The sequence below is a fragment of the Coffea arabica genome, chromosome 7e (genome assembly GCF_036785885.1).
Source record: "Coffea arabica cultivar ET-39 chromosome 7e, Coffea Arabica ET-39 HiFi, whole genome shotgun sequence".
Classification (NCBI taxonomy): Eukaryota; Viridiplantae; Streptophyta; class Magnoliopsida; order Gentianales; family Rubiaceae; genus Coffea; species Coffea arabica.
The window spans coordinates 29628098-29642223 of record NC_092323.1 but is presented as its reverse complement, the minus strand read 5'-3'; the positions used below and the strand labels follow the sequence as shown (position 1 = coordinate 29642223).

At 40.9% G+C, this 14126-nt stretch overlaps 1 protein-coding gene across 1 annotated transcript; it reads right to left on the bottom strand.

The window, feature by feature from the left end:
- Positions 1-8267: 8267 nt before the first annotated feature.
- Positions 8268-13825, bottom strand: LOC113696698 (uncharacterized). The gene is made up of 3 exons (XM_072060125.1): positions 12412-13825; positions 11062-12245; positions 8268-10949 (listed from the first exon to the last, which is right to left on the bottom strand). The coding sequence occupies exons 1-3, from the start codon at positions 13823-13825 to the stop codon at positions 8268-8270; spliced, it is 5280 nt and encodes a 1759-aa protein (XP_071916226.1).
- Positions 13826-14126: the final 301 nt, after the last annotated feature.

Below are 14126 nucleotides of genomic sequence, written 5' to 3'. Positions count from 1 at the left end.
CTTTTATGCCAAGGGTAGGCCTAGCATGAAAATGCAATCCTCTAGGGTAAGCACTATACCATACCTGACGGATCTGATCAACTCATTGAGTGAAAAATAATTTGAAAAATTTGGCCATTGGAGTGACGAGAGATTTGTCAAAATGAGGACAACGTCCGAATAGATTGATCACCTTTGATTTGCAAAACGCATGGGTTTGACCTTGACGAACTCCTATCAAAGAGATTGGAATTCGTTGATAAAATTTCTCAGTGAATTACGGGTCAAAACCCTAATTGATCAAGTGATTGGATGCAATGGACGGTTTTCTTCAAAATTGACTAGATTTCCCAATTTGGAATTTGACAATGAAACCCTAATAGGGCAAATGGGTTGACAATTTATTTAAAATCGACCGAATTACCCTAAAAAGGGAAACAGGTCAAATGAATTGAATGAAATTTATCCAAAATTAATCAGATCACCCTAAAAAGGGTAAATTGATCAAATAGATTGAATGAAACTTGATTTATTCAAAATCGGCTCGGTTGCCCTAAAAATGGGTAAATTGGTCAAATGAATGAAATTGAATTAGGGATTTATTCAAAAATCGGCCGAACGTCCCTAAAAAGGGTAAATTGGTCAAAAGACCCTAAAAAGGGTAATTTGGTCAATTGAATTGATAATTTATTCAAAAGCGACCGAATGACCCTAAAAGGGTAAATTGGTCAAAAGACCCTAAAAAGGGTAAATTGGTCAAATGAATTGACGATTTATTCAAAATTGACCGAATGACCCTAAAAGGGTAAATTGGTCAAATGATTTGATGATTTATTCAAAATCGACCGAATGACCCTAAAAAGGGTAAATTGGTCAAATGAATTGATGATTTATTGAAAAATCGACCGGATGACCCTAAAAAGGGTAAATTGGTCAAATGAATTGGATGAAATGAAGTTATTGAAAAAAATGGATTGGATAAGATGGATGATTTGTTCAAAAATCGATTGAATTATTCGTCCACTGGGTGGTTTCAAGAAATCATTACAATGCCTTGGTCTATGAGCCTCTAAAATCAAAATTTGGCCTCTATATTTATCGTCTCAACAATGAGGAATCATTTGTGAATTTTCTTCGAATTAATGTCCTTTTACGCAAGGGAATTTTACCAATTTTGAGAAAATGGCCAAAAAGTGATTATTAGATGCTCATATTCCAAAAATCACTCTATGAAAATGATCGGATCCTACCTTACCTTGTGCACAACCCCTTCGGATGGTACGAGAAAGGTAAACGTGCAAGTCTCATTTGGATTATATATCCGAGACATGGGGTGGTTTATTCCTAACACGGGATCCCCTAAATGGCATTCCCTTTCTAGGGTTTATGCATGATGCCAGTTTATTAAAACAGTAAAACATGTAATTTGAAATGAAATCATGACCTAAAAGGACCTTTTATACGCCAAGGTAGGCTTAGAATGCCATGCAATTATTAATCTATGAATGCAATATACCAAAATCTTTAAACGTGCAATAACCTATCTACGAGGGTAGGTTCTAAAAGAAGGTCATGCCAGACCTCTTATTTGCTAGGGTTTGTGAATGCGATGGGGACACAAAACCAAGAAAAGTTAGCTCAGCCAAATAAATACACATAGCACATTGGAGCACCGAAATCAATACAAAGAAATAAAGCAATAAAAGAGAAAGAGGGGTTGGATCCCTCCCCTCGTGAATCGTGTCCCTATTAGGGTAAGGTCGACTCTACCCTAGGCAACTCTAATATGGATGCATGAGGTTGGGGTTCGCTAATGCATCTAGACTCGACAAGCTCAGGTCCCCAAGCCTTCAGACTTGGAAAACAAGGGTCATCACTCCCAAGGTTCCTTGTCGGTGGCTCGAGCGATTCCCCAGACATTGCTACGCACACGTCGTGTCACGGCCACATGTCTGAGTGAATCTATCACACATCCTCAATCTTCGACTAAAAGCTAAAGGCTATTAACCCAAAGCTTAAAGCGGAAGATTAAGTGACCCCTCGGATCGTGCTACGCACACGTCGTGTCACGATCACACGTCCAAGTGGGTCGCCTAAAAATCCTAACAGGGCGGAGTGGCGTGACAAGCCACTAAAAGAAAAATAAAGGAGGGTGAAAAATTAAAGCGTATGCACGTATGCTAGTGCTCGTTTGGAGGGGAGGGATCAAGAACCAACGCGAGGCTCTAGGATATGTCCCCCCACCCAAATGCAATGCAAGCGCGAGACAACAAGTAAACATTCATTCAAACATACATTCGTGTGTCGAGGGATTGGTTTGATTATGTGCATAAGACAAAAGGTCCTAAAAATGAAAAATGCAATCCTAATATCCAAATGCTATGCATAAAAAGGGTAGAAAAAGGAAACAAATGGTTAAGTCAAAGTGCTTGGACCCACTTAGGAAATCCCCAGTGGAGTCGCCAACTGTCGCGCCCCACTTTTTGAATGATGATGTGTGGTGTGTGTGAGTGTGTGTGATATACATGTGAACGTGTGCGGAATGAAAAGTAAAAGGCCATGGGACTTAGAATGCGACGATTTGGCCAAGTGAAGTTCAAAAGGGTTTTTTTGTATCAAAAAATGGAGTCGCCACTTGGTATAGAGTTAGGGTGTACCAAGTCACCCAAAAATGATTTTTGTTTTTGAATAAAAAAGTAAATAAACCCTTTTTGAGAACTTTTGGGTCTACGTAACCAAAAGAGGGATCGGGGGTCACATTTGACGAAGGGGAAGGCAAGGATAAAAATTCAAGGCACCCCTTCGACCTAGCCAAGGCTAGTTGCGTGACTTAAACCAATTTTTCCCTAATTTTTCTACCCAAGGTATGTATCGCGTGTTGGATATGTCTATATGAATGCAAAACCCTAGACCTAGGGGTATGGGGGGAAATTTCTCTTCAAAGGTTGAGTGGTGCCAATCACATTAGTTGTGAAGCCCAATAATGATCCTTTTGGAGAGGTCACACCTAAACCTAAATGACGTAAAAAATGAGTGGAATGCATGCCATGTGAAAGTGTGAGTTTGTGTGAAGTGGGAAGATTGATAAAATACGATACAAGTGGAGGTGTGCAAATGTCTTTGAATGCAAATATATATACTCCAAGTGCAAGTGGGCAAAAAATGCATGTATGCAATTTAAAGAAAAGTGCGAAAGTGTCGGTGTGCAAATGAAGATGAAAGTACTCGTGTGCGAGTGAAGATAAGAGTGTTCGTGTGCAAGTGAAGATAAAAAAAGTGTTCGTGTGCAAGTGAAAGTGATAAAAGGGTGCATGTGTGCAAATGAGACAAAAGTGAAAGTGTAATGATAGAGTGGATTGAGAATGCATGAGCTTAGGGAATTTATGCATATTGGGTACGGGGAGACCTAAATCGTGACTCAATTTGCCCTTTGATAGAGGGAATACAAGCGTGCTAAGGCTTAGAAAAAGCCACACTCGTCTATATCCCATATTTAAGGGGACTCTTCAGGCAAATGTACCCTAACTAGCATGAGATGCAAAGAATCCTAAAATGAGGGAAAAGGGGCTCGAGGAGCATGCCAAATGATAAAACTAAGAAAAATGCATGACATGTAGTGAACATGCAAATATGCACTAACAAAAAGGGATGGCCTAATGAGCCACAACTAGCATTGGACTAGTGTGGTGACGTACATTCATCCATTCCATTCATTCATGGTTATGAAAGCAAGTAGACATGCCAAAACGCTCGTAAACACGTAGCACGTAGCACTTAGCATGCTCGACTAGATGCAAGAGCCTACTAAAGCAATTAAACATGTAGCAACAAAAACAAGCAACCAAGGGGAAGGGGAAATGGACCAGATGCTCTACGAGCCCTAGCTATTACAAGCCAAGAGGTGTACACATACCCCATGAAAACATAAAGGGAAAGGGTGAATGGACCAGATGCTCTCCGAGCCCTATCTATTACAAGCCAAGAGGTGTACACATACCCCATGAAAGCATAAAGGGGAAGGGAAAATGGACCAGATGCTCTCCGAGCCCTATCTATTACAAGCCAAGAGGTGTACACATACCCCATAAAACTTAAATAAAAGTAAAAACAAGCAAATGCAGGCAAGGAGGTAAGGAAAGCGGAGTAGGCATGCATATTCACATAACACGTAGGAGCACGTAAGGCTAAATGTAGTGCAAATGAGGGATAGAGTGTACCTCCCTTGAATTGACGCCCCAATGAAGTGGAATTATTCAATTACCCTCCAAAATAATAAAAAGGTCAAGGCACCACTTTATTTAAGAAAAATTAAAAGAAATGGGCAAAACAAGGCTCACCTAGTCATAAGGTCCCTAAAGTCATAACTTAAGTGCAATTTAAACTAGGCATGGTAATTAATTAAAACAAACAAACAATGAAGTGGCACAATTTAAAATTAACAAGGACCAAAATGATGAAATTCTCTAATTGATTGGGTCATAGTGAAATAAGGAGAGACTTGGGGGGTTAAAGTCCAATTTTAGAATTTATTTCATGCATGCATACGTAAAGAACTTAAAATTCTGCAACTAAAAGGAATGAATTCTGCTGACTTTTTGTCCCAAGCTTGCGGCAATGTCCAGATGCAATTCTATCCGTTTACCATGGAAACAAAATTATCAACTAAACCCACAACTTCATGGTGGGATTGAAACAAACAAAATTGGAGCTGACCAGCAAAAGAAAAACTAACAGCAAAAGAAAGAAAAAGAAAAAATGCAGCAAAACCTTCGACAATCAAGAACAGGCGCACACTACTGCCTTTTCCTTTCAAGTAAAGATTCCAGATTTAATCCAGAACTATTCATCTAGACTTCAACTTAAATTGAGCAACGAAACTACATGATGATCACAATCCAATGGCCAGAAATTTGGAAAGATCTTATGCAAAAATACTGGAAAAATATGCAAAAATCTGAAGAACAAAACTGCTGCAACTTTCTTTGTTCATTCAAGACAAATTTCATGCAAACAGGTTCACTGAATACCAGGATTTTAACTCTCAGCTATCAACTAAAACAATAGCTAGACTTTGTTGCAGGTCCAAAGCAAAGAATCTAAGCAAACCGTCAGGGATTAAAAGGAACTAATCAACAAAAGAATGGAAAAAGTGCAGCAGAAATTTTTCTTTGCAACTTGCTGTGCTTCATTACCGAAACATTACCAGCCAAACCTCAACTTTTGAATCAAATGATCATAAGACATTCCCCAAATCATCAACCAAGCCAAATAAGACACTCATTGCAAGATCAAATAAGAAAATTCAGGTTGATGACTGCTAAAAACACAAAGGGGCGGCAGAAAATTTATAACAGCCCAAACAAAAATGCAGCAAAACTCTTCTCCATTCTCTGTGATCTTACAACTTCATTAGCCATTCAGTGAGCTTACATTAGATTCCAGAATCATCATAAAACGTTAGCTTAGACATGCAAACCAAGAACTCTAACAAATCCAGATTACATCAATAAGGACCAAAGATATAGCCTTTCCAACAAGATTATCAAGCATCTGCTTGGCTCTTCAACTCACGGACAAGATGGGCAAGCCTTTTGAACCGAATAAATGAGAGGAGGGAATGGGAAACAAAAAGGGACCGGTCATGAACACTTAAGTGACGTTCATTTCTAGCTAAAATGCAAATTTTTAGATGTCTTAAAAGAACACAAACAGCATGCGATTGATGCAAGACCCATAACAGAGCAAGAACTCAGATTTCATATGAAATGACAATAGACAAACAAAAGGGTGAAGGTTACCTATTCACTGCCGTTGGAGTTGAAGCTTCATCCTGGGTTCGACGACAATAGGGAAACAGCTTCTGATGAGGAAATCTACTGGGGATGTTCAGCCTTCTCCTTGTTTTCTTTTGAATCGATCAGTTCCTCCTTTTCTCCCGTCCTTGCTTGATTTTCTTCAGCCTTCAATGCTTTCGTAAGCCACAAAGTCTAACCAGCCGCCCCTTCGTCATTTGATTTCTTCCTTTGTTTCCCTCCTGTCACTCCACTCTCGGACTTCCCTCTGTTTTCCTTTCTTTTCTGGTTCCTCTCCGTCAGAACCCCCTCTTGCCCGAAGCCTTTCTCTGTTTTCTGTTGTCACCCTCTCAATCTTTCTCCCCTCCTCCCTTGCGGCTGTTACCCTCTTTTCCCTTTATACCTGGACTTTCCAACCATAAAACAACTCAGCATATTTCCATATTTGCAGCCAAAGGAGCCGTCTCAACCTTTTTTTGCAAGCTGCAACAAAACGCAGCTTCATGCCGCGTTTCTGTGTTTTTTTTTTTTTTTTTTTTTTTTAAACTATTAGTACAAAAATTAATAAAATATAAATAATAATAATAACAAAATAACAGAATTGAACACAATTTAAAATAACTAAAAAAAGTGGCCATTTTCAATTTTTCACATTTTTCTTTTCCATTGTTTTTTTCTTTTCTTTTCCCTAAATAAACCAAACAAAAATAAAAGATAAATTAAGTAGAAATGACTAAAATAGATAAACAAAAACAAAATTGCTATTTTTCCCTTTTCCTTTTTTCCTTTTTCATTCATTTTTCCTTTTTCTTTTTTTTTCCCTTTTTTTTCTTTTCAAGAAATTCTATGCTAAAAACTTAAAAATAAAAATAAAACTATAAACTAAAAACTAAAAATCGAATAAAACTAACACGACAAATAAAAAAACTAAAAATAAACAGTAAATGAAATTACACCAAAAATTTGGTGTCTACAATTCTCCCTCAAACCACAAAATCTTCCATAAAATAAAATACTTAGCCACTACAAACCGCTAATTGACCATGATTAGGAACAAAAGTAAGTTTCCAAGCAAAATACCTTAACCCCTCAAGAAAGGTAGTAGCTTAGTGGTTTTTCTTCCAAAACAACTCCACAAAGACCTTCAAACTCCCTTAGCAAGTCACCTTGGTGGACAAATTCAAGATTTAATCGGTTGGTTTGCAAGATCTAAGCAAGAAATGAAAGATGAAGTTGTGGTTTTCTCTCTCTCTTTTCTAGCTAAGGAAGTCAGCCAAGCGGAAGAAAGAAATGAAGAAATTTGTCCAATTTTTTCCAATATAAAGATCAAAAAGTCTTGGTCAAAATTCAACGTCCAATGGTTATGTGACAAATGGTCCTCTACGGTGTTAATCTTATCCTTTTGTCTCTCCAAGATTAACCGTTTAAGTAACCTCTAATTATCTCTTAACACCTAGTATATTAATCCCGGTATACAAAACATAACCTAATCGGTCGAATTTATCGCACTTAACGCCACTAGCGGGTCCCACGTCCGATATACACTCTTTATTTCTTATGAGCTAACTTATACTAGAAAAAGGATTGGAAAACTATATTCACTTATCAAAGTCTCTGGAAAATTTGGATAATAAAATAAAGTAAGAAAATGTGTGAGAACCCGTAATTTGCATTTTCTAGGTTTTCGCATTTTTCATGGCTTGTTTGCTGCACTTTCTGTATCCGAAAAAATTTCTAGATAAATTTTATGAGTAAATATAATTTTCAAATGATTTTGCTAGTATCAAATAGATTTTGAGAAATTAAGAGTGAATACCGGACGTGGGACCCACTAGTGCGAAAAGTTCGAAAAAATTCGGCCAATTGAATTAAGTTTTGGATGCTGGAATTATTTTATCGGGTGTTATGAGATATTTAGAGGTTGTAAATTTGGATTGATGTGAGAGGAAACAAAGTGATAGACTTGCATTAAATTAGGTGACAAGTGTCACCATGTGATTGGGCTACCTTAAGACTTTCTTACCATTGACTTAAATAACCAAAAATGACCCAAATATCTTCCAAAAATCTTCAAGAAGAGCCGGCCCTCTCAAGCTTTCTTTCTCTCTTTCTTATTCCAAGTACAAGGAAGAAAACACTTCAATCTTGCTCCAAATCATCAAAACTAACCATCCAACCTTGAAATTACTCCATAAAACCTCTTCAATTAGAGTTAGTAAGTGGATTTGTGGAGTTGTTTGGAAAGTTAAGGTGGTCAATAGCTCTCTCTCTCTTGTTTTAAAGGTAAGTTGTGTAGAACCACCCTCCTCCTTTAATTGATGCTTAAAGCATGCTTAGTGGTTGTATAAGATGCAAGTTTATGGATTAATTCTTTTTTTTTTTTTTTTTTTTTAATAAAAGGGGAGAACCCCCCAAATTTTATTCAACAGCAACAAAATCATACGACGAAGGAAGCAAACCCTCCCTTCAACACATGCCAGAAAAATAAGAAAATACCTAACAACTAACGTTTCGAATATATGGATAGCCCATTGCATCCAAGTTAATCAACGACCGAGCCCTACTTGGAAGCAGATGATGAGATTGGAAAGTAACAAATGGACTCTCCAAAGATAAAGCCGTTAGGCTGTCTGCCACAGCATTCGCCTCACGATAGATATGTGTAATGGTCCCCTGCACCTTACCTAACAACAACCGAATCTGGCTTAAAATGCTACACAACGGCCACTTACCAATCGATTGACTAGTAACCAGCCGGGCCAACACTAGAGAATCTACTTCTACTAAAATATCTGACAACCCTGTCCCAACACACCACTGTAGACCAGTTAACAACGCTAACCCTTCCGCATGTACCACCTCACATTCCCCAAACTCCTTATAAAAAGCACCAAACATCTTCCCTTCAAAATCCCGTACCACTCCTCCGCCTTTCGCCAACCCATTTGACACACTTGCGTCGGTGTTCAGCTTGACTGCCCCTTGAGGAGGCTTCCTCCAAGATATAGCTTGCGGACAGAAAGATTTATGTGGTTTGAGCTGAAAATACCGTGCAAAGTAGGTATCCGTATCCCCCTCCAACTGAGACCTTTTCAACATACGCGCAGCCCCCAGAGCAACCAACCACCTATTGATGTCTGAAATAACTTTAAAGCAAGCCGAGGGAACATTACCAAACCGAGCGTCATTTCTACTACGCCACAGAAACCATAACACTACAACAGGTATAACACACCGAACATGATCCAAACGCCCACTCCCAGAAGATTGAAACCACACCACTAGCAACGAAGAAACGCATGAGAATGAAGTCCACGGGATACCGCAAGCGCGGAAGAAATGCTTCCAGACAGCACTTGCCAAGTTGCCCTGCACAAAAATATGATGCAAAGACTCCTGTGAATCACCACAACAATCACACTTGGAAGCCAATGAAAACCCTCTAGAACGGAGCTTGTCATCCAACGGCAGAAAACCAGCCAAAATCCTCCAAACAAGGTAAGACATCTTTAACGGCAGCAAAGGACACCAAATTCTGCGCCACACCAAAGACAGGTTACGCCGCTGTCTAATTAAATCCCATGCAGACGACACAGTGAACCTACCATCCGTTGAAGGAGCCCAAACCAATTCATCCTTAAGAGCTGGATCAACACTTGTCTGCAAAATACTATTAACGACCGATCGAGGAAGAACCTGGAGCAAACGTTCAATATTCCACCCTGTAGAGCTATAGAACTCAGCTACCAAACAATGAGGAGGCTCCCCATCACACTGACTACTAAGCGGTTCGTCAAAAAGCCAACGATCGTACCAGAAATCGACAAACCCCTCACCAACACGCCAACGAAAATTGGCTTCAGCAACAGTCCGAACTGAGCAGACCCGCTTCCATATTGCCGACCCAACACCAACCTCTGCCGAGGACGGATGTTGATCACCAATGTACTTTCGATGCATGAACCTTGCCCACGTAGAATTCTTTTGACGTATTCTCCACCATAATTTCATTGCAAACGCCTTCTCTACATCCAGCAGTGATCTGAAACCCAAACCCCCTTCTGTGACTGGAAAACATAATTTCTCCCAGGAAGACCAATGAATCCGTCTCCCATCCTTGCCATCCCACAAAAATGCATTAAACAGCCTACCTAGCCTTAGAAAAACCCCCTTCGGTGGTTTAGAAACCTGCAATAAATAAATAGGCATTGAGTTCAACACATGCCGAAGCAATATGATCTTCCCCCCAGCAGACAAGAAGCGGGAACTCCAATGAAGAACCTTTGCTCTAACAGAAGCAAAAACTCCATCAAATAAAATACTCCTACTACGGCCACGAAACAGTGGCACTCCCAAATATCTCACAGGCCAAGATTGCCCTTGAAACCCCGTAGCTTGTTGAATTAAAGTGATGGTATCCGAAGGAATCTTCGACGAACACAGAAACCTACTCTTGGCAAGATTTATTTTTTGGCCAGAAAGAATTTCATACTCTCGCAACAAGGACGACACAGCTTGCAGACAGTCAACCGATGCCCGTGTGAAGATAACCATGTCATCAGCAAACGGAAGAAACGGGACCAGCCCCCCCTTACTCAAAAATCTAAACCTCGGAGTGTTAGCAACCAGCTGCTGAAGTCTCCGTCCAAGGAATTCCGATACAAAAAGGAAAAGAGTAGAAGATAGAGGATCCCCCTGACGTACCCCTCTAGTCGATTTGAAAAAACTCGTGAGCTCCCCATTAACCAATACAGAAAACCACACGTTGGATATTAACCGAAAAACCAGATCTACCACACCTTCCTTAAAGCCAAATTCACGAAACATGTACAAAAGAAACCCCCATTCCACCCTGTCATAGGCCTTGTCCATATCCAATTTCAAAATTACATTAGGATGACGCAATTTCTTGTCCAAATCCAGAATTAATTCCTGAGCGAGGAGGACATTATCCTGTATCCCCCTGCCCGGTATAAATCCAGTCTGAAACTCCAAAATCAACTTAGGAAGGAGTGTATTAATGCGGGTAGACAAAATTTTCGAGATGATCTTCGAACTAACGTTAGATAAGCTTATTGGTCGAAAATCTTTCCACTCACATGCACCCTCCTTCTTAGGCAGTAATGTGATCGTGGTACTTGAAAATCCGCGGGGCATCGAGGCACCAGCGAAGAAATCCTGCACCGCATCCATGAAGTCGTCCTTGATACACTCCCAGCAACTTTGATAAAAACCCCCCTCCAAACCCATCGGGTCCCGCAGCACTCTGAGAGTCCAACGAGCATATAACCGTGTGAACTTCTTCTACCGATGGAGACTTCAGCAACATATCGTTCTCTTCTGGCGTAAGTTTAGGCAGCTCAAGTGACGGCCTGATGCCAGAACCTGCAGCGCGGTCTGCTGTGAACAACGTGGAGAAAAAATCACTTGCTGACAGCTTAATATCCTCTATACTATCAAACCAACTGTCGCCACTTCCCCTGATGCGTGCAATAAAATTACAACTGCGTTTTTGCTTAACTGCTGCGTGGAAAAAAGAGGTATTAGCGTCACCCTCTTTGATCCATTTAATCGCAGCCTTTTGTCTCCAAAATTCACATTCCAATGCTAGCTCCCGAGAATGAAGTGCCCTAGCCTCATGAACTGCCGTCCTAGACACCGTATCCCGATTCTGATCATACAAAATTTCCTTGGCCAATAAATTGTCTGTTGCCTGTTTGACCCTTTGAGAGACATTCCCGAAAACCTCCACATTCCATCGAGATAAAGCTGTTTTAACCACCTGTAACTTATTAAAGAATTTCTGCATTCCCACTCCAGAAACAGACTGAGACCACGCCAACTTGACTGTTTGTTGAAAACTGGAGTGACCGCGCCAGACATTGAGGAACCGGAATGATGATCGCCTTGTCGATGTACTACCCCCCTTGACTAGCAACGGACAATGATCAGACCGCCCCCGTTGAAGATGAGCTACTCTAGTCATCTCAACATCTGCGAGCCTGGCGGCATTAACAACCGCTCGATCCAGCCGCTGCCACATGCGACCATTGGTCCATGTGTAAGCAGACCCATCGAATTGAACTGGAAATAAGCCACTGCGATGTAAAGCTGAGTTGAATTCTTCCAAATCTCGCATATTCGGAGAAGATCCTCCAATCCTTTCCTCCGCACAAGTAATAACGTTGTAGTCTCCTACAGCAATCCACGGTAGAGTAACGGACATGGAAAAATGCTCCAAAGCCTCCCATAGCCTTCTCCTACCAATTCTGTTACACTTCGCGTAGACAGCTGAAATAATAAAAGAAGAGCCAGAAGGGAAAGACAAATAGACATGGACCAATTGATCCGCAGCTTCTACAAAAGAATATCGAACATCTGAATACCAGAATATCCAAATTTTGTTATTCACGAAAGACCTAGCAAAGTCAAACCCCAAAAACAACTGCACACTCCCCAGATGAGAGACATTGGCTAAAGGTTCCAAAAGAATCAGTAACCTAATATTATTTGATCTACAAGTACAACGAATATACCGCAATGACTCCTTGTTCGTTGCACCCCGAATGTTCCACACTATAAACTTAATCGGATTTAACATTATTAGACCGAAGATTATAATGCGCAGATGAATTCATACCTTCTCGTTTCCTGGACTGCCTAGGACGACCCTTGTGTCCTTGAATCAACTTTTGCAGTAATTGAGAATCCGTATCATCCAGACCCCCTCCAACCGGATCATAACAAAGCTTAGATGCTTTGATTCTGCTGGGTAAGCGATCCTGAAAACTTTTCAACTCCACCAAAGAAATCCCTCGCCCCCCTGACCGCCCTTCAGAACTAGACCGCACCAGACGAACACGATCGTGATTCCGCATAGGAGAGAGCGAAGAGGAATGCCGTTCATGGTTCGGCCCTTCAGACACAGTTGCAATTAGCAGCCCACGATTATCCCCGTCAGAAATGAGGATATCATCTGATAACTCCTGAAACGGGGAGGAAGAAACTTGGCGACCTAAGGCAAGCAAATTCTGCGTATCTTCATCAGCCCCCAGAGACGTATTTGAAAGAACAGGAACATGAACAAGTACAGAAGCTTGAGGAAAATTTCCCTGACTAGGATTAGCAGACTGAGATGGCAAGTCAGCAGTAGCCTCCGGTGCCACCGGTGCATCTGGCGCTTGTATCCCCGGAACTTCCACTACCCCAGAACCCGCAACAGGCAGAGAGTCATCAACAGCAGTTACCCCCTTTGGTTGAAAAACTTGTCTGACGTGCGTTTTAGATGATGGACCAGAACGAACCGGCCTCAATTCCGGATGTTTGCGATGACAGATGGCTTCTGTATGGCCAATCAACGAGCAAAACCCACAATAAGAAGGATAATCTTCATATTCAATTTTTTGCCAAAAACCCCACTGATCATCTCCGATCCAAATCCTAGATTTGGGAGGTTGCAATACATCAACCTCCAACAAAATACGGGCAACAGAAGGGCGTTTCAATGAAGCCGTAGCTTCATCCACTTTCAAAGGTCGGCCAAGTAGGGTACCGAGTTTAAGCAGAAATTGCTTTTCGAAAAACGGCAGTGGAAGACCCGGAAAATTGACCCAAACTGGTGCAATGGATGACTCGGCTCCTGGTTTAAAATCAATTGTCCATTTCGACAGAGACATATGAAACTTGCCAACATACCAAAACCGACGACACCAAAGCCTGGTGTAATCTTCCTCCTCTGATGGACGTAAAAGAATGTGCTTGGAATCTAACAAACCTATTGGGCACTCGCCCCTCAACCCCAACGAAACAATAAACTTGCGAATAAGTTCCATGGAAGGGCGGCCTACGGCAAATCTGCCGACCAACGCATTTGAGTAGGGTGCTGCTATCTGCAACATATCTTGATGAGAAATCACCAACGAAGGCTCCCCCTTGTATGTACTAAGAAGGCCAACACCACTTGATGCGGATGACGGAGATTGCGAAAGAACAGATGCAAACGTCTTCGCTGGTCGAACGAAAGGCGGCGCCTCCCCATGCAGGAGAGCTGCCATGAGAACCTAACCCGAACCCTACGTGTGTCTTAGAACCCAGAGAGAAAATTGTCCCAAAAAAAAGGATCAAAATTTAAATATGATTGGATTAATTCTTGATTTGTGGTTGAAATAATGAAGTTTTATTATTTTGGGGAATTTTCTGTTTTAATATAAGCATGATTGTGTGGCTATGTTTGATGATTGGAAATGATGTTTAAGGACTCTATGAGGTGGGAAAAGTGATTAATTGCAACCAATTTCTGTTTTGGACCAAAAATTGAAAAGTGAGGGTTTTGTGATGAACATTCTGTCCGAATTT